We start from the raw sequence: 20,948 nt of genomic DNA, 5'->3' as shown, positions 1-20,948 counted from the left end.
TGAAATATTAAGTTTAAAATAAAATATTTATGTCGGTATAAACAAACCAAACATACCACTTGAATGTCAAATATTATTTGCAATGATTAAGTAATATGTCATTTCATGAAGCAAATTATAAGCAGCATTTTATCCATGATAAGTCAATGCAATGAGAAATAAATAAAAGAATGGGAAAGATTGGAGTCACGGTCATAGAAAAGCACAGCATAAAAACAGGCCCTTTGGCCCATCTAATCTTTGCATTTAAACTGGAGAAGCTTATGTTCTCCTCTGCATGTAACATCAAGGAGGAGGTACACACTCAGTGTTTTAGGAACAGCTTCTTCCCCTCTGCCATCAGATTTCTGAATGGACGTTGAACCCACCATGAACTCTTTATTTTTGCCCTTTTTTTCCGCTACTTTCAGATTCAAAGTACATGTATTTATTATCAAATTAAGTATAAATTATACAACTTTGAGATTTGTTAGCTCACTGGTAGCCACAAAGCAAGAAACCTGAAAGAAACCAATTTTTTAAAAAAACATAAAAATAAAAAAAAGACCAACACCCAATGCGCAAGAGGAAGAAAAATAAAATACAGATCTTGCAAACAATTGAAGTGAACAACAACATTCCGAACCAAAACTGAGTCCTCAGATCCGAACCCCGGTTCAGCCCGGAGTAGGCCTGAAGCCTCCCTTATCAGTTCATCATATTAGCGGGCACAGAGCACAGCAGCCAGGTCAGTCTTCATAGCCTCAGTGCCACAGAGAGAGGAGTGACCATCACAGAGAACAAACAAAATCAGCTCTCGCCTCAGATCCCAACACCCCGGCTTTTTCAGACCAAAAAACGGAACAGCAAAAGGCTCCAGCTCCAGCTCCCTGGAGAGATCAGTAAAACATTGTGGAAAGCGAGTGAAATCGGCTCTCACCTCCAATATGGGCCAGCGTTTAAATTGTCTAAACAGCAGTCGTACCTCAAACTCGGACCCAGCTACTGCGAAAGGCTGTGGGTCTAGACCACGCTGCCCAGCCAGAAGCCACTCTCCAGCTCTTGAAGTCAGCTTGGCACCCAGAGCGATCCGGCCTTGCACCTGGGCCATTTGTACAGGCATCGGAACCTCATCTGCAGTGATTCTGCAATCCACCATCTTGGATCATCCCCCAAACTCACCTCACCATCGCTCACTCCTTCACTGCTTGCAGCGATAATTTAACACAATTTACCTCAGAAAAGTTATTTCTAATGATGTTTTTAGTCAGATTTCTTGGCTTTTTGACTACCAGAGAGCTGCCACATCATGCGGTATTGCCATCTTGACTGGAAGTTCTATAGTTCTTACTGCAATTTATAGTTCTTTTATGTATTGCAATGTACTGCAGCCACAAAACAACTTACATGACAGGTATCAGTGATATTAAACCTGATTCTGATTCAATAGCAGTGAACATGAGGAAGGTCTATATATACCAATAGAACAGCTTCCATAAACACAGGGATTCGGCAGATGCTGTAAATCCAGAGCAACGCACACAAAATGCTGGAGGAACTCAGTAGGTCAGCTAGCATCTATGGAAAAGAATGAACAGTCGATGTTTCGGTGCAAGACCCTCCGTCAGGACGGGAAAGGAAGAGGGAAGACGTCAGAATATGAAGATCAGGGGAGGGGATGGAAAACCAGCTAGAAAGTGATAGATAAAGCCAGACGGGTGGGGGAGGGGGATGAAGTAAGAAGCTGGGAGGTGATAGGTGGAAAGTGTAAAGGGCTGGTGAAGAAGAAATCTTCTCCTGCAGAAGTAGAACAGCTTCCAACCTGCTTATATGATCCCTTATATGATTAAGATGAACTCTTGGTCTCTCAGTCACTGTGCAGTAATTTCAGCATGTTAAAGGCACTATATAAATGCAGGGGAGCGTTGTCAGTGGAGAATGGCTGGGGAAGTACTCACAATGTCATCAATGATGTCCTTCACCGCTGTTACTGCCAGGACAAATGTCAGTGGAATCAATGTCGTGAACCATGGCAATGTGGAGATCGCTGGAATGGTCTGATCAAAAGGAAGAACATTCAGATGAGAAGGGAGGGATCTCCAGATCCCACATCTCAATCTTGATAAACCTTCTCAGCTTTTGTCTCATTTCACTGGATTTACACTCAGTGGGTACAGCCGCTCATTAATGCAAATATCTGATCAGCCTATCATGTGGCAGCATTTCAATGCATAAAAACATGCAGACATGGTCAAGAGGTTCAGTTGTTGTTCAGACCAAACATCAGAATGGGCAAGAAATATGATCTAAGTGACTTTGACTAAGTGATTGTTGGTGCCAGATGGGGTGGTTTGTGTATCTCAGAAACTGCTGATCTCCTGGAATTTTCACGCACAGCAGGCTCTAGGGTTTACAGAGAATAGTGTGAAAAACAAAACAAAAACATCCAGTGAGCAGCAGCTCTTTGGTGAAAAAGCCTTGTTAATGAGAGCGGTCGGAGGAGAATGGCCAGACGGTTCAAGCTGACAGGAAGGTGACAGTGACTTAAATAACCACACGTTATAACAGTGTTGTGCAGAAGAGCGTCTCTGAATGCACAACACATTGAACCTTGAAGTGGATGGGGTGCAGCAGGAGACCATGAACATACACTCAGTGGTGACTTTGTTAGGTACAAGTGGTCACTGAGTGTATATGGCATAACAAAAAAAAAACAGGTAAAAAGATTGTTCGTTCTATACAAAATAAACCAAATAAAGCAATAATCTTCTGAGGAATAGCACCTCAACTTCCTTCTGGGCACACTGCAGCCTTCCAGACTCACTGCTGAACTCTACAACTACAGGTAACTCTTCTCCTCTGAATCAGTCCTGTTGTTGGTTTACCCACCTGTAACGTTAACTCTGTTCTTCTCTCTCAAACTTCAAAGAGAGTTCCAAAGTAAATTCACCACTCTCCACCAACACCTTAAGACCCAAAGTCATGGGAGCATCAAAGTTATGGTCCATCTAGTCTTCTCCATCAGTCGATCATAGCTGATTTATTTTCCCTCTCAACCCCATTCTCCTGCCTTCTCCCCGTAACCTTTGAAACCCTTATTAATCAAGAACCTATCAACCTCTGCTTTAAATATACCCAGTGACTTGGTCTCTACTGCTATGAGTAGCAATGAATTCCTTCGATTCACAAGCCTCTGGCTAAAGAAATTCCCCCTCATCTCCATTCTAAAAGCATGACCTTATATTCTGAGGCTGTGCCCCTGGTCCTAGATTTCCTAACTGTAGGAATCATCCTCTGCACATCAACCCTATCCAAGCCATTCAATATTCAATAGGTTCCAATGAGATTCCCTCTTATTCTTCTAAATTCCAGCGCAGAGCCATCAAAAGTTAACCCTTTCAATCCTGGATTATTCTTGTGAACCTCCTCTGGACTCCCCTTAATGTAGACATGGGCATGTCCAACATTCTCCTCTGTAAAAGATATGATCTACCTGTCACAGCTTCAGGCCTTCTTGTCTTTGCTGAACATCAGACACGCATTCACACTACCTGTGACATTATGGGACCACAGTGCAATGCAGCACAGCTACAGGCCCTTTGGCCCATCCAGACCATTCGCTCACATCCTTCTGAGCACCCCTCCCCCACACCTGTCTATCCAGGAGCTTCTTAACTGATACTATTGAACATGGGAGATTCTGCAGATGCTGGAAATCCAGAGCAGCACACACAGAATGCTGGGGGAACTCAGCAGGCCAGGCAGGATCCATGGAAATGAATAAGTAGTCCACATTTCGGGCCGAGACCCTTCTTCAGGACTTCAAGCTCCTGGACCTGCTTCAGCTATTTCCTCTGGTAGATTGAGCTCATTCTGTATACTCACCACCCTCTGAGTGAAAACATTAGCCCTCCGCTTCCTTTTTAATCTTCCCCCTCTCAGTGACAAACCTACATCTATGATTCCTGATTTTGGACTTTCCCGCACTGGGGAAAAGACTGTTATATCCACTTTATCCATGCCTCTTGTGATTTTAAACATATCTATAAGGCTATTGCTATTTGTCTTGCGCTTTAACTTCCTTATGCTTGCTTGCATTTTAATATAAATGTGCAACTTTTCACTGAATTTTCCAGCAATTAATGTAGTTTCTTCTGTACTTTTCTAGAAACGTCTTAGTTTTCAGTATCAGGTGTCATGTCATAATGACCTGGTTGTCTTACAGGTTAATTCTTTGCTTTGTAATGTTTATTCCAAGACCGAGATCACAACTACTTTTCCCTTTGTCTTTCCTTTGTTCTCTCAGCTCCTCTTTCTTGCTCATTCTTTGTTCATGTAATATTTAGGAAAACAACAGCAGGTATCAGAGTCCAACATGTCACTGCCTGAAGGAAGGTTTGGGCCATTGAGACAATCAACGATTGTTACACTCAGTGGTTTCAATATCAGCTATCTCCTGTACCTAATGAAGTGGCCGCTGTGGGTATGTTCATGATCTTCTGCTGCTGTAGCCCGTCCACTTCAAGGTCTGACGTGTTCTGCACACCACTGTGGTAATGCATGGTCACCATGGGCACCAAGGCAGCGTCGCGGTTAACGTGATGCTATCACAGCTTGAGGTGCTCCGGAGTTTGGTGTTCGGGGTTAGGGTTAATCAGGGTTGAGGGGTTGCTGGGGCAGCTAGGCCCAAAGGCCCAGAAAGGCCTGCGCGGCACTGTATTGCTAAATAAAAAAATTAACAAATTTCAGCTTGAACCAACCTGACCAATCTCCTTTGACCTCTGTCATTAACAAGGTATTTTTGCCCACAGAACTACCATTCACAGGATGTTTCTTTGTTTTTCACACCATTCTCTGTGAACTATACAGCAGGGATACTCAAACTTTCTTAAGGCACGAGCCCTTACATTAACCGAGGTGTCCATGGATGGGAATCCCTGTTCTAAAGATTGTTGTGCAGGAAAATCCCAGGATATCAGCAGTTTCTGAGATACTCAAACCATCCCATCTGGCACCAACAATCATTCCATGGTCAAAGTCACTTAAATCACATTTCTTCCCCATTCTGGTGTTTGGTCTGAACAACAACTGAACCTCTTGACCATGTTTCCATGCTTTTATGCACTGAGTTACTGGCACATGATTGGCTAATACAATATTTGCATTAATGAGGAGGTGTACCTAATAAAGTGATACTGAGTCTATATTACGCATTGTTCCTTCACAAACTAAATCCAACATATTCCTCCAGTGAACAGTATGGATTTAATCAACTGCACTATTAACTTCATAAAGACAAGAACGGTCAGGATGGTGTGACGAGAATACACATAAAAATTAAGATGTTTGCTGGCCTGGGCTAGCATCAGTGGCATCAGCAGTTGGTCTGCCACCTGCCCTCAGGGGAAGGAGAGATAAGGAACAATGGAGCAGCGTCTGGAGATGTGTAATGAAGGGACGTGGGAGAGAGAGCAGTCTGGAGCGGCTCCCCCTTTGAACCCTGAACTGTTTGAAGTGGTGGACAGGCGATGCCCCAGCAGGGGGATAAAAAGGGACAGGTTCGCTAAGGCTGGACACACACGACACCCGAGGTAACGAGACCCTGGAAGCGGTACGCCTCTCACGAGTCGGTGAGAAGTACCAGACAACGCCCGGGGTGGAAAGGTACGATCAGCGGGAACCCGGTGTGTGTCCGCCCTTGCCTGGGTGCCGGGTTCACTGCAGAGGATCGACCGCATCTGGAGGAGGGGTCACAGTCGGTGACCTCAGGTGACATCACCAAGGACCCGCCCAAAAGTTGCTTGTGAGCCATCTCGCCGGTCTGTGAGTGAAGCCGCTCTGAATGATCAGTTGTTCCTCTTCTATCTCTCTCTTCCCCCACGTTGTCCATCGCCATGGCAACGATTACTGCGAATTGAACTACTAAACTGGACTGAACTTTGGGTCACTTTGAAATTTGGTCATTTACCCCTAGACAACGATAGAGCTTGATTGATGCTGTTATCTTAATTCTGTGCACATGTGTGTTTATCATCGCTGAACTGTTGCATTTATTATCCTTTCGATTACTGTGTTGCTTGTTTCTTTAATAAAACTTTCTTAGTTCTAGTAATCCAGACTCCAACTGAGTGATCCATTTCTGCTGGTTTGGGAACCCAGTTACGGGGTACGTAACAATGGGAAACAGTTTCTTCCCTCAGGCCATTAGGCTTCTGAACTCCCTTCCACAACACATTCAAAGTGTCACCGGATAATTTGCAGTGTATACTACAATATCTAATTTTTGCACTTTACCTTGTTTACATATGCATAATTCATTTGCAGATTTAATTCTTACTCTCCTAGGCTAATGTGTGTTGTGTGTACTATTGTACTTTCCACCCTGGTTTGGAGAAATGTTGTCTCGTTTGGCACTATTCATGTATATAGTTAAATGACAATAAACTTGACTTGTTTTGACTATTTACTATTGATTAATAGTGATTAAATTTGGGTACAGTGCACAACAGACAAGAGAAATCACAGGGGTCTCCCTACCATCTATCAGGAATATTTATCAGGAGTGCTGCATATGCAGGGCCCTTAGTATTATCAAGGATCCCACCCATCCATCCAGCATCCTCTTTGACTTTCTACCTTCAGACAGGAGACTCCGATGCATTAAGACAAGAACGGTCAGAATGGGAAACAGTTTCTTCCCCCAGGCCATTAGGCTTCTGAACTCCCTGGCACATCACATTCAAAGTGGGCGCTGGTTAATCTGATCTGTACCTTTACTTTCTTTGTTGATGTGTAATGCATCCGTAGATTTAACCCTTACTTTCCCAACTTCTTGTGCGCTATGTGTATGGCGGCGCACTGCATCCTGGTCCGGAGAAACGTTATCTCGTTTGACGGTATACATGTATATAGTGAAATGACAATAAACCTGACTTGACTTGAGATTTCACACAATGTAAACATTCTTCTGCCATTAATGGCATTTCTTTTACATTGACACCCAAATGCTACATATAGTGGTGACCAAACAGAGCTTACCTGGAGGATACAAATCAGCAAGAAGTAGAAATTAGCGATTCGTTGAAACTGTTCGAACAGGTTCCGAGGTAGAAATGTAATAATGTTGTACTTAGAGGTCTTGATTTTATTATCCTGGAATTAAGTTTATGCGAGAGTGATGAGTGTGAGGTCACTGTAAAACATTTCTGCATCTTCATAATACCCTGAGTTATGTGGCATTTGGTTTAAGGAAACCTTTACTGCTGCTGTCATTTCACTTTGGTGTTCAGTAAACCAACGGAATGAGTGCTTCATTAACAACGGCGTCAGTAAAGTAAATTAGCACTCCTTCAGGCGACCGCACAGGAGCCCAGCAAGCAGGCAATATCTATCGGAAAAACGACAGTCGACATTTCAGGCCTAGACCCTTCAAGGACTGGAGAGAAAAAGATGAGGAGTCAGACTTGGGCGGGGGGGGGGAGGGAGGAGGAAGAAACATAAGGTGATAGGGGAAACTGGGGGGGGGAGGCATCAAGTAAAGGGCTGGGAAGTTGATTGGTGAAAGAAATAGAGGGCTCGAGAAGGGGGAATGTGATAGGAAGGGACGGAAGGCCATGGAAGAAAGAAAAAGGGGAGGAGCACCAGAGGGAGGCGATGGGCGGGGTAAGGAGATAAGGTGATAGAGGGAAAAGAGGATGGGAAATGGTGAAAGGGTGGGTGGTGGTGGCCATTGCCAGAAGTTAGAGAAATCAATGTTCATGCCATCAGGTTGGAGGCTGCCCAGACAGAATATAAGGTTTTGCTTCTCCAGCCTGAGTGTGGACTCATCGCGACAGTAGAGGAGGCCATGGACTGACATATTGGAATGGGAATGGGAAGTGGAATTCAAATGGGTGGCTACTGGGGAATCCCGCTCTTTCTCGCGAAGCGGTCTCCCAATCTACATCGGGTCTCACGAATATACAGGAGGCCCACACCAGGAGCACCAAACACAGTAAGTGACCCCAACAGACTCACAGGTGAAGTGTCGCCTCACCTGGAAGGACCGTTTGCGGCCCTGAATGGTAGTGAGGGAGGAGGTGTTGGGGCAGATGTAGCATTTGTTCCACTTGCAAGGATAAGTGCCAGGAGGGAGGTCAGTGGGAGGGTCGAATGGACAAGGGAGTCATGTAGGGAGCAATCCCTGTGGAAAGCAGAAAGTGGGGGGAGAAGGAAAGATGTGCTTGGTGGTGGGATCCCGCTGGAGATGGCGGAGAATTATGTGCCGGACACGGAGGCCGGTAGGGTGGTAGGTGAGGATAAGAGGAGCCCTATCCCTGGTGGGGTGACAGGAGGATGGGGCGAGGTCAGATGTGCGTGGAACAGAAGAGATATGTTTGAGGGGAGCGTTGATGGCGAAGGAAGGGAAGCCCCTTTCTTTGAAGAAAGGACATCTCCTTTGTTCTGAAATGAAAAGCCTCCTCCTGAGAGCAGATGCGGCGGAGACGGAGGAATTGAAAGAGGGGGATAGCATTTTTCCAAGTAACAGGTGGGAAGAGGAATAGTCCAGGTAGCTGTGAGAGTCAGTGGGTGTATAATAGATATCAGTGGATAAGTATGGAACAATTTACAGTGATCAATTAACCTGACCACCAGTACATCTTTAGACAGTGGGACGAAACCAGAGCACCTGGAGGAAAACCATTTGGTCACGGGGAGAACGTACAAACTCCTTACCGACAGTGGCAGGAATTGAACTGGGTTGCTGGTACTATAAACCGTTGTGCTAACCACTATGCTACTGTACTGCCCTTATTCACTTTATTTATTTTTGCATGATTTGTCTTTTATTGCACATTGGTTGTCAGACAGTCTTTAGTTATGTATAGTTATTCATTTATTCTATCATATTTCTTTATTTTGCTCTAACTGCCTGTGACAATGAATCCCAAGATAGTATATGGTGACATGCACGTACATTGATAGTAAATTTACTTTGAACTTTGAGCTTCAAGAACACTATTTGGAATAGACATTATCAGTGCTAGCTGATAACCTTACTGCCTCACTTAAAAACAATCCACATGTTTGATTCTGGGAGGGGAGTAAAGTGTGGGGGCACTTGTGAGCTGCCTTCAGTATGTAATGGATGCGTTTCACTGTCTGAGTTGATATCTGTGTGATAATAGCACTAATCTCTCTCTTTATTTCTGTAATGATGCTGCAGATGAGCTTTCTATTGTACTTGTCATACATTTAACGTTCAAAGCTCAGAGTACATTTATTATCAAAGTATGTATGTTTTATACAACCTTAAGATTCATCTCCTTATAGGCAGCCACAAAAACAAAGAAAGCCAATAGAACCCATTAAAAAAGACTGTCAAACACCCAGTGTGCAACATAAAGAATAGATCGTGCAAACAATAAATTGCAAGCAAAGAACATTCAGAATTAAATTCACAGAAGTGAGTATGGAGGGGCCACTGCGCAGGATTTAAATAAGCTGCAGGAAGTTGTAACCTCAGCCAGCTCCATCATGGGCACCAGCCTCCCCAGCATCGAGGACACCTTCGAGGGGCATTGCCTCGAAAGGGTGTATCCATCATTAAGGACCCCAATCACCCAGAACATGCCCTCTTCTCATTGCCAACATCAAGGAGGAGGTACAAGAGCTTGAAGGCACGAGACATACATTCAATGATTCAGGAACAGCTTCTTCCCCTCTGCTATCGGATTTCTGAATGGACATTGAACCCACAAGCACTCCATTATCTACTTTTATTTTAACAGTTGTTAACTATTATGTATTGCCCTGTACCTGCTGCCAAATAACAATAAATTCCATGATGTATGCCAGTGATATTAAACCTGATTCTGATTCACAGCAATGAAGCCAGTCGTCACTGCAGCTGGTCCAGAAGTACTTGTGCCTACGGCAATAAACTCGACTTTGACTTTGGGTACATGTTACTCAGCACACCATATGCCTGGTTAAAGGAAAGGACTTACAGCATATTTCCGTTTCTTAAAGCAGAGGAAGGCGCGTTCCTTAATCTGAGTGTGGTAGCTCACATTGTTAGCCCTCACTTCCCAGTTGCGGTCTGCAAAAGAGAATATCAAACTGTCGTAAGCATTTGCTTAAAGTAAAATCAGTCTATGCTGGAAATACTCAGCAGGTCAGGCTGCATCCGCGGGAAGACAAACTGCATCAACATCTTAGATCAAAGACCCCTTTTGGTCAGAAACGGGGAAGGGGATAGAAGAAGCTGTTCATCTGCAGGGAGGATGGGGGAGAGTGATGTTGCTGATCGGGTAAAACCAAGGTGACCACGGTGGTAAGTTGCAAGCAAGGTTAGGTGGTCAGTGATTAAGTGGGAGCAGGTAGAGATAGAGAGCTCAGGTAAAAGAACGTAGAAGTTGTAAAATGCAGATGAGGAGGAGTTGTCCAGAAGGTTGGGCTGGGTACGTCTTCCCCTCGTTTGCACATTGGTTGCTTATCAGTCTTTGTGGATTTTCACTGATTCTATTGTATTTCTTTGTTTTACTGCGAGAGCCTGCAGGAAAATGAATCTCAGGGTAGTATGTGGTGACTTCCACGTTCTTTGACTATAAATTTACTTTGAACATTGAACCTTGCTAAGGAAGAAGGTAAAAAATACAGGACCAATTTTACAGGTGATCGACTAGCTCAGCCTGAGAAAGCGGAACTCAATCGGTCAGATAGCATCTACAGAGGGAAACAGAGAAGTGACCCTTCTTCGGGATTCAATGTTGAGTCAAGTTTTTGCTTTATATTTTCTCCTTCTGCCTTCATTTGCTTGTTGTGGTTGGCACAAGGTGTAGCCACACCACAACTCTGCTTTGGAACGAGCTTCACTTCCTGGCGGCTTGTGTTGGTGGATGTACAGTGTTTCCTCCTGCGGAGCCAGCGGAGACTGGGCACCACATCAAAAACTCTATAGGCGTGCAGTGGAGAGTGTATCGGCCGGCTGCATCACAGCCTGGTATGGAAACACCAATGTCTTCGAATGGAAAATCCTATAAAAGGTAGTGGCAAATGCTGGTGATACTAAACCTGATTCTGATTCTGAAATGCTGATACAAAACAACAAATTTCACAGCGTATATCTGTGATGCTATCCAGGGAAGACCCAGAGACCTGGGATGGGGATATATGGATATATGGTATGATGATAATGATAATGGGTCCTTTGGTGAGGGGGAAACTGCTTTTGCCCCAAAACTATTGCAGGCTCGGCCTGCTGTGGTGACTTCTCAGAAAAACGTCCATGGGCAGCCGGGAGTACAGACTCTCGAGTACAAGAAGTATAATGATAAGGAGCTATCTGAGATGGCTGCTCGTTTTAAACGAAGGTCTGGGGAATCACTGACCGAATGGTTCCTCTGCTTGTGGGATGATGGAGGTGCTAGCATAACCTTTTATCCTGAAGAACTAGCAAGGCTAGGGTCTTTAACTCAAATTCTCGTATTAATATTGATATCCTCGTATTTGGAGTATTGTGTGCAGTTTTGATCACCAAATTACAGGAAGGATATAAATAAGGTTGAAAGAGTGCAGAGAAGGTTTACAAGGATGTGGCCGGGACTTGAGAAACTGAGTTACAGAGAAAGGTTGAATAGGTTGGGACTTTATTCCCTGGAGTGCAGAAGGATGAGGGGAGATTTGATAGAGGTGAATAAAATTATGATGGGTATAGATAGAGTGAATGCAAGCAGGCTTTTTCCACTGAGGCAAGGGGAGAAAAAAACCAGAGGACATGGGTTAAGGGTGAAGGGGGAAAAGTTTAAAGGGAACATGGGGGGGGGCTTCTTCACACAGAGAGTGGTGGGAGTGTGGAATGAGCTGCCAGACGAGGTGGTAAACAACCACCTCGCTGCAGAGTCACAGAACAGCGCAGAATGAAGTAGAGGCTGCCTGTAAAGTATCAGGTGGCAAGAGCTCTGAGCTCTTGTACAAGTGAGAGGACTCCTGACAAAACGGGTCAGATCAAATCTCCACCAAATTGCTGTGTGCTCAATAGCTGCATCAACTGTGTGTTGAGACAAAAAATTAAATAACTAAGCCACGAGCCTGATACCTACAGTGTTGATGTAAGTCACACCCGTCACATGAACAATAAACCCGAGGGAGAAGGGTGTGAATGGTAACTGTATAATCACCTACTCGGTGTGTGGAGTTGCTGAAAAGAAGCAGGAAACCAGTTAAGAGAAAAAGTCTGGATTATATATCACAAGCCAAGGGTCAGTTCAAGGATTAATTTTGAACTTCTGTGTCCTGTACAAGTTTACTAAAGTTCCCTGGAAACCAGACTACATACAGCTGTATATCCTTTGTTATGATATATTCATAATTATGTCTGCTTTCCTTTGGTCTGCTGCACACTTTAATGAACAGAACAGTGTAGTTCACCAGTTTTTGAAACTATCTTCCTGCTATTTTAACATTGCAGTACAGTACTGTGTGGGCACGTGGCCAAGTGGTTAAGGCATTGGACTAGCGACCTGAAGGTTGTGAGTTCAAGCCCCAGCCGAGGTAACGTGTTGTGTCCTTGAGCAAGGCACTTAATCACACATTGCTCTGCGACGACACTGGTGCCAAGCTGTATGGGTCCTAATGCCCTTCCCTTGGACAACATTGGTGTCGTGCAGACGGGAGACTTGCAGCATGGGCAACTGCTGGTCTTCCATACAACCTTGCCCAGGCCTGCGCCCTGGAGAGTGAAGACTTTCCAGGCGCAGGTCCATGGTCTTGCAAGACTAATGGATGCCTTATCACAGTACTGTATAAAAGTCTTGGGCACGTATATACAGCTAGGGTGCCTGAGATGCTTGCCCTGAGATGCTTGCACAGTACTGTATTTGTCAATGTGGAGCGGAGAGCAACTTTGTAAATCTGGCGCGAGCAAAGGATATTAGGAACGACGAGGGTGAAGTGTCGTAGGAGGGGTGTGGGACAAGTGGCAGGAAGGAGTGCCGGGGCAGGGTGTGGGATGGGTGCAGACACACCCAGCTCTGAGACACTATGCTCCCAAACAATTGGTCCATTGATCATTACAGAATGTCTCTCTGGTGCTTCCCACTCCCTCCCCCCTCACTTCCCCTTTCCCCAACCATGATTCCCGTCTCCCTGCCTCCTTCCCGCTCTTTCGTCCACAGTAGAGACCCTTATCAGAATCAGGTTTATCATGGCTCATATATGTCATAAAATTTGTTTTTTTTTGCTACAGCAGAACAGCTGATACAGAAAATTACTATAGTACTGTGCAAAAGTCTTGCTATATACATGTGCCTAAGAATTTTGCACAAGTCAAAGGGTTGCCACAATATTGTGGTCCATAGAGCATATACTGTGCTGTACCGTTCTATGTTCTAAAGTGGGTGGGAGGAGTCATATCTGAAATTTATGGCTTGTTTGACAGACCTGTGGTAACGCCATACAATAGTATGGACTAGATTTTGAGCTCAATTCTCTCCAATTGAGACACCAACCCACAACCTTCTGCTGACTTAGAAGTGTGAATGGTGCTACTGAACCATGGATGGTTCACTGACCGGAAGCATTTGTTGGGATTCATTACACCATTACCGGATTCTTCTCCCTTGGCCTTTGACAAACTTCTATAGATCGACAGAGGGGAGTATCCTGACTGGTTGCACCACGGCCTGGTTACGAGTCCCCAGTGCCCAGGAATGAAACAGTCTGCAGAAGATGGTAGATACAGCCCAGTCCATCAAAGTTCAAAGTTCAAAAATTAGGCTAGGAGTAAATCAGGGGATTGCTGGGCGTCACAGCTCGAAGAGCCAGAAGGGTCTTCTCTGAGCTGTATCTCAATAGGTAAATAAATAGAAAATTATCAACCATATTATATACAACCTTGAAATTCAGCCACAAAACAAAGAAACCAAATACAACCCATTAAAAAAAGACCAAACACCCAATGTGCACAAAGGAACAAATCGTGTGAACAATAAAATGTAAGCAAATAACATTCTGAACTAAAGTTCATGGAAGTGAATTCACAGCCCCCAAGCCAGTCATCACTGTGGCAGGTCCAGGTGCCTATTAGCTGCAGGCCACGGACTCAGTTCAGCACAGAGGCGAGTAAACAGTGAACCAAACACTGGTCCGTCCCCCACCTTCAGCCCTAACACCCTGACCTTTTCAATCTGGCCTGGTGCTTAAATCGGCCGAACATTGGTTCCTCCCTCACTCTCGGGCCTGTGCTCCACCACAGTGATTCAGCACAAAACTAACCTTTCCAAATTTGCCCCGTGCTTAAATCAGTTAAACATTGGCCTATTCCTGGCTTTCGCGCCGGGGCCCTGCTGCCGAGACTCTGCCTCACCTCAGATCAGCAGCTTCGAATCAGCTCCAGGCCTGTTCCAGCACATCCTGAGTACTGGCTTGGTCCTTGCTCACGGTCCCAGGTCCCCGCTAACCTCAGTTCGGCCTGTACACGCCACACTACGCCACAACCATCCTGCACCTTTAAGATTTCAGTTCACATCGCAAACATGCCAGGTCGTATAGGCGGTTCAAAAGCTCAAATCCGATCGGGATATTACAGGCTATGGTTTGTAGTGATTGTTTTCCAGAAAAAGTGTGATCGATAGAGTAGTTAGTAGTTTTGTTTACTGCCAGTAAGGCATCTCTGTGATTCACCATCGCTGTGATAAACCGGAAGATCACAAAGCCCATCGCATGCCTGAGCAAATCCTTCAAGGAGCACTGCTACAGGAAAGCAACATCCATCATCAAGGACTCCTGCCACTCTGGAGGTAGGATGACACACCACAAAGTTCAGGAACAGCTATTACCCCCTCAACCATCAGGCTCCTGAACCAGCGTGGATAACTTCACTCACCCCAACTGTGAAATGATTCCACAACCTACAGACTCACTTGCAAAGCGTCTACAACTCATGTTCTCAGTACTATTTATTTACTTATTTATTTTTAATTTGCACCATTTGTCTTCTTTTGCACATTGGTTGTTTGTCAGTCTTTGTTTATCATTTTCATAAATTCTGTTGTATTTCTTGATTTTCCTGTAAATGCCTGCAAGCAAATGAATCTCACAAAAGAATATGGTGACGTATATTCAATAATAAAGTTATTCTGACTTTGACTTTGAATTGTGCTGGTTACATTCTTGACCGTGATGTCAAGCAGGCAAACTCTGCCCCTCACAGCACAGTACTAGCCCCATTTTCCAGAGATGTGCCATGCCAAACCACACTGGGCAAGTCTATTGGGATGAGATACGATGGAGTTGGAATGTCTCGGTTCTCTGGACTTCTGAGTATGAGCAGATAAGGGTGTTAGCTCTAATAAAGAATTCAAGATTCGAGATTGGTTCATGTTATTTCCAGTACAGAAGTGTAAAGAAGAACGAAATAATTGTTACTTCAGATCTGATGGAGATCAAAAGACACACAGTAAGATAAAGAACACAATAATAAAAAGCACAATTAATATAAATACATAAGGTAGCTTATACACATTGATGGATTGTATGTCCATAAGGTGACACTAGGCACACAGGGATGTCTGAACGTAAGGGTGACTCTGACAGGAAATGATAAAGTAATCGTGCTTGGGGGTGTGACTGGGGTGGGTTAGTGGGTGGAGGTGTTGATCAGCCTTACTGCTTGGGGAAAGTAACCGTTTTTCAGTCTAGTGGTCCTGGCGTGGATAGTACATAGCCTTCTCCCTAATGGGAGTGGGACAAACAGTCCATCAGCAGGGTGGGTGGGATCCTTCATGATGTTACTGGCTCTTCTCTGCCAATCGTGCTGTAACGTGAATGTAAGAGCACATGTATCTTACCATCTGTCAGCTGAAGTGTCTCACAACTAGCTGAATCTGAAGATTCGGAATGGTTCATTTTGGCACCTGAAAGATTAAAACAAAAGATTGCTCAATAACGGAAACTCTGAACACGTGTAGTAAAGTTCTTCAGTCGCGGTTTGAAATTTGACACATACCGTATCATATAAATATGGTATTACCTAAAACCCTTAGCCGGTGAATCTCGGGCTCAACTCACCAACCTGCAATCCCTTGCAAACATCTTAGGCACATATACTATATAGTTAGGGTGCCTAAGACTTTTGCATAGTACTGTGGTAATGATAAACCTGAGAAGATCTGCAGATGCTGGAAATCCAAGCAACACACACAAAGTGCTGGAGGAACTCAGCAGGCCAGGCAGCATGGAAAGGATAAGCAGTTGATGTTTCAGGCCGAGACCCTTCATCAGGCCTGATGAAAGTTCTCGGCCTGAAACGTCGACTGTTTACTCTCTTCCATAGATGCTGTCTGGCCTGCTGAGTGCCTCCAGCTTTTCGTGGATGTTAAATCTGATTCTGATATGGGTCTCTGTTGTGGACTGATAGTGGGAAGGGGGCCAGGGACAGGGGAATCATGGTTGGGAAAAGAGGAAGGGAGAGGGAAGGGAACAGGAAGCATCAGAGAGACATTCTGTAATGATCAATAAACCTATTGTTTGGAATCAAATGACCTTGCCTGGTGTCTCAGGGCTGGGTGTGTCTGCTCCCACGCCACCACCCCCCCTCCCACCCCGGCACCTCTCCTCTGCCACCTGTCCCATGCCCCACCTACTGCGCTCCACCCTCACCAATCCCAACATCCTTTGCTCCCGCCAGATTTACAAACTCGCTCTCCGCTCCACGTTGACAAATACAGCACTGTACAAAAGTCTTAGGCACCCTAGCTATATATATATTTGCCTAAGATCTTTGCACAGTGCTGTACGTTGTAAATAGAAGGGATAAATAGTAGGCCTAGTGTGATCACTTAAGTCGAGTATGATGTTCTGCATAAGGCTTGTTTCCCTAATGGAGAACGCCTGTGTGTCACCTTGTTTAACGTGGGGAGTCTGATGCGCGGGCAGCCTCCACACAATCCTTGACAGATCGGGATCAGGGTCCGGTGACATGGAATGGAAGACGACTGGGGACCCTTCACTGCTCTTGTGATGTGTGTCACCATCTTCTGCCAGCTCCACCGTTGAGGTCCCGCTGGGATCACTCATTGTTTGGAACCTCCCCTTTGACCCTCCCACCAGGGATGGCCCTGACAATGTATTGTTCATAGCGAGAAATTTTAGTATAACTCCTGCTGCTAAATTAAACCAGAGTTTATAAGTAAATGCAAATTATACAGGCAGTAAAAATATGCAACTTGTGGAAAGAACCTGAGTTTATCTATTCAGTTCTTCTGAGTCACATTTTCACTCTTTTCCTCTCTGGGGGTTGTCACCGTGTCGTGGTGAAGAGGCTTGTGAGAGTGATGCCGTCTAGTGTTTAGCCATCTTAGCGTTTAGCTCCTAGTAAGATCATCCCTGGTGGTAAGGTCAAAGGAGAGGTTCCAGACAAAAGCAGTCTAAAGAAAACCTCAGTGGTGAAGCTGGCAGAAGATGATATCCATCACAACGGCAGTGGAGTGTCCCCATTCGTTTTCCACTCCAAGCGACTGGACCCTGATCTTGATCGGTCAAGGACTGTATGATGGCTGCCCGTGCATCAGCCTCCCCACATTAAAGAAAGTCACACACAGGTGTTCTCCATTAAGGGAATCCACCCTCACGTCCGGTTATTTGTATCTCGAATCAGTCTCTGAAGCCACCTGAGGAAAACCCTTTTAGAGAACATCATACTTGACTCAATGGATCACATTATCGCCACATATTTGTCGGTCATTGGCTGCTAACTGATTAGACCTCTTCAACAATACATTTAGGAGGTCTAACATTGTTAGTTCTGAACATTTCGTAAGACCATAAGATATAGGAGCAGAATTAGGTCATTTGATCCATTGAGTCTGCTCTATTTCATCATAGTTGATCCATTTCCCTCTCAGCCTTCTCCCCGTAACCCTTTATAGCCTGACTAATCAAGAATTTATCAACCTCCACCTTAAACATTCCCAATGACTTGGCCTCCACAGTCGCCTGTGGCAACAAATTTCACAGATTCACCACCCTCTGGCTGAAGAAATTCCTCATTTCTGTTCTCAATGAACGTCCTTCTGTCCTGATGCTGGGTCTTCTGGTCTTAGACTCCCCCACTATAGGAAAAATCCTTTCCACATCTACTCTATCGAGACCTTTCAATATTCAACAGGTTTCTTCTGAATTCCAATGAGTAGAGGTCCAAAGATATCAAATGCTCCTCATACGACAAGCCTTTCAATTCTGGAATCATTTTCTTGAACCTCCTTTGAACCTTCTCCAATGTCAGCACATTCTTTCTTAGATAAGGGGCCCAAAACTGCTCACAATACTCCGGTGTCTTACATCCTTGTTTTAGATTATACACAAGCCTTGCTTCACGTGGTATCTCAGTAACTTCCTCTCCTCCATGTCCAAGCCTAGAGAAGTTGCCTAATACCAATCCACTGCCCTAAAACCCGTTTGGCTCAAACAGAAATCTATTTTGTTAATGCAGGCTAACAATGAGGGACAGTAAAGATATAAATTCCAGCAAGAGCTATGATAAACAGAAACAAAAAGGTCCCCATTACATAAAAAAATGAGCTGGAATAAACATATTCAGGGTTGCAATACATTCCTCACATTGGGAAATGATGTAAAACACTCAATCTTTGCATCCAAATTTATGACATCATTCATATGAATTCGAGCTATTCAGCTGTTGCCTATTCTGTGCATAATTATACATAGCAGCAGACTATATTCCTTTACAACACTGCTGTTCAGCAGAGCACAATATATATAATGCAGCCGTTAATTCCATTGCGTTCGGATTATTCAATGGAAATTGGAATTAGTTTTTAATTATAGAGTAACACAGACACAATGCTGGAGGAACTCAGCAGGCCAGGCAGAATCTATGGAAATGAGTCAACATTTCGGGGAAGGGTTGGCAGTTCACGTTGAAGCTAGCAGACCTGCAGAGTTCCTCCAGCATTTTGTGTGTGTTGTTTTGGATTTGCAGCATCTGCAGAATCTCTTGTGGTTTTGTTTTTTTATTACTGTCACATGTACTGAGATACAGTGAAAATCTTTGTTATGCAGACCATCCATACACACAGATCACTCCAAACTATAACACCATAAGATATAGGAACAAAATTAGGCCATTTGGCCCATCGAGTCTCCTCCACCATTTCGTCTTGGCTGATCCAATTTTCCTCTCACTCCCAATCTCCTCCCTTCTCCCCATATCCCTTCATGCCCTGACTAATCAAGAATCTATCAACCTCTGCCTTAACGCCCATTCGCTGCTGTCGTTACTGTGCGATCGTGATTCTTCCGGAGGGAAGGCCTCAAAATCCCCGGCTTTGCCTGCTGCTGGTGACCGAGATTGAGGTCAAATCGTTCGGATAGAGACGGTGCTCGGTACTCGGTGTCAGAGGGCTGAACGGAGGTTCAAAGTTTTCGGACAACTCAGAGTCGGACTGTGGTCGGGCATGGCAGGAAGAGTTTTTCTTTCTTCTCCCGTCTGCATGAGATGTGGGACATTTGAGAGACTTTGAACTTTTTACTGTGCTCATGGACTGTTCTTCATCAGGTTATGGTATTGTTGCACCTTTGTAACTATATGTTATACTTATGTGGTTTTGTTAGTTTTTCAGTCTTGGTCTGTCCTGTGTTTTGTGATATCACACTGGAGGAAATATTGTATCATTTCTTAATGCATGCATTACTAAATGACAATAAAAGAGGATTGCGTGTCTTCATAATCATAATAATAAATACACTGAATGACTTAGCCTCCACAGCTGCCTATAGCAATGAATTCAACAGATTCATCACACTGTGGCTAAAGGAATTCCTCCTCATCTCCGTTCTAAATGGATGCCCCTCTATTCTGAGGCTGTGTCCTCTGGTCTTAGACCCCCCCCCCCACCATAGGAAACAGAAGTATATCGAGAGAAAAGCAATAACAGGATGCAGAACATATTTGATTTTAAAGTGTAGAATAATTAAAACATATGCAATGAGGTACAGACAATTATGAGGGGCACAGATAGGATAAATGTAAACATGCTTTTTCCACTTAAGACTGTAGTCTAGTGACTCTAAGACTACAGGTCATGGGTTAAGGGTGAAAGGTGAAATATTTAAGGGTAACCAAAAGGGGAGCTTCTTCAGTCGGAGGGTGGTGGGAGTGTGGAATGAACTGTCAGTGGAAGTGGTGGAGACAGATTTAATTTCAACATTAAAGAGAAGTTTGAACAAGTTTATGGTAAGGGCATGGAGGGCTGCGGTCCAGGTGCGGGTTGATGGAGATAGGAGTTTGGCACAGACTAGATGGGCCGAATGGCTTCCTTCTGTGCTATTGTGCTCTAGAACTCTTACAAATTTACTTACTTCGAGATACAGTACAATAACAGTGGTAATTGATGGGAGTGGGGCAAGCACTCCATGAGAATGGTGGGTGGGATCCTTCATGATGTTTCTGTCCTTTTCCCAGCACCTGTGAGCCAACCATCAGAGTTGATGGAGCGAGTTTATAATAATCCTGAGCACCAGCGTCAAATTATTTCCCCACAGAGGGTGGATGCAATCTGGAACCCACTGTCCGAGTAGGTAGAAAGCACTTGAGTTACCAATGCATTGAAGGCTGCAGCCTAGTGTTGGAAAATGGGATTAGTTTAGATAGAAACTTGAGTTTTGACTTCAAAGTAAAATTTATTATCAATATTTATAGGTTATCATATACTACCTTGAGATTCATTTTTTTCCTGGACATAGACAGAAAAATAAAGAAATACAATAGAATTTATGAACAACTATAGAAGTAGTGCAATCACTCGAGTCAAGAATAAGACCATAAGAGTATAAGATATAGGAGCAGAATTAGGCCATTTGGTCCGTCGAGTCTGTTCTACCATTTCATCATGGCTAATCTATTTTTCTCCGCATATCCCTTCATGCCCTGACTAATCAAGAACCTATCAACCTCTGCTGCCTTAAAT

General features: G+C 44.3%; 1 protein-coding gene across 3 annotated transcripts in view; it reads right to left on the bottom strand.

Moving 5' to 3' along the window:
- Positions 1-20,948, bottom strand: part of LOC134337314 (phospholipid-transporting ATPase IC-like) — a 159,964-nt gene that overhangs the window by 75,530 nt on the left and 63,486 nt on the right. For all 3 annotated transcript variants that reach the window (XM_063032223.1, XM_063032221.1, XM_063032222.1), the window contains 4 exons: positions 15,810-15,875; positions 9,969-10,060; positions 7,018-7,131; positions 1,938-2,036 (listed from right to left, as the gene is read on the bottom strand). In XM_063032223.1, coding sequence (XP_062888293.1) covers positions 1,938-2,036; positions 7,018-7,131; positions 9,969-10,060; positions 15,810-15,867 — 363 coding nt within the window. In that variant the 5' untranslated portion in view covers positions 15,868-15,875. The remainder of the gene's footprint in view (positions 1-1,937; positions 2,037-7,017; positions 7,132-9,968; positions 10,061-15,809; positions 15,876-20,948) is intronic.

This window comes from Mobula hypostoma, chromosome 24 (genome assembly GCF_963921235.1).
Source record: "Mobula hypostoma chromosome 24, sMobHyp1.1, whole genome shotgun sequence".
NCBI classification, from domain to species: domain Eukaryota; kingdom Metazoa; phylum Chordata; class Chondrichthyes; order Myliobatiformes; family Myliobatidae; genus Mobula; species Mobula hypostoma.
The sequence above is the reverse complement of the archived record's forward strand: the minus strand, read 5'-3'. Positions and strand labels throughout refer to the sequence as shown.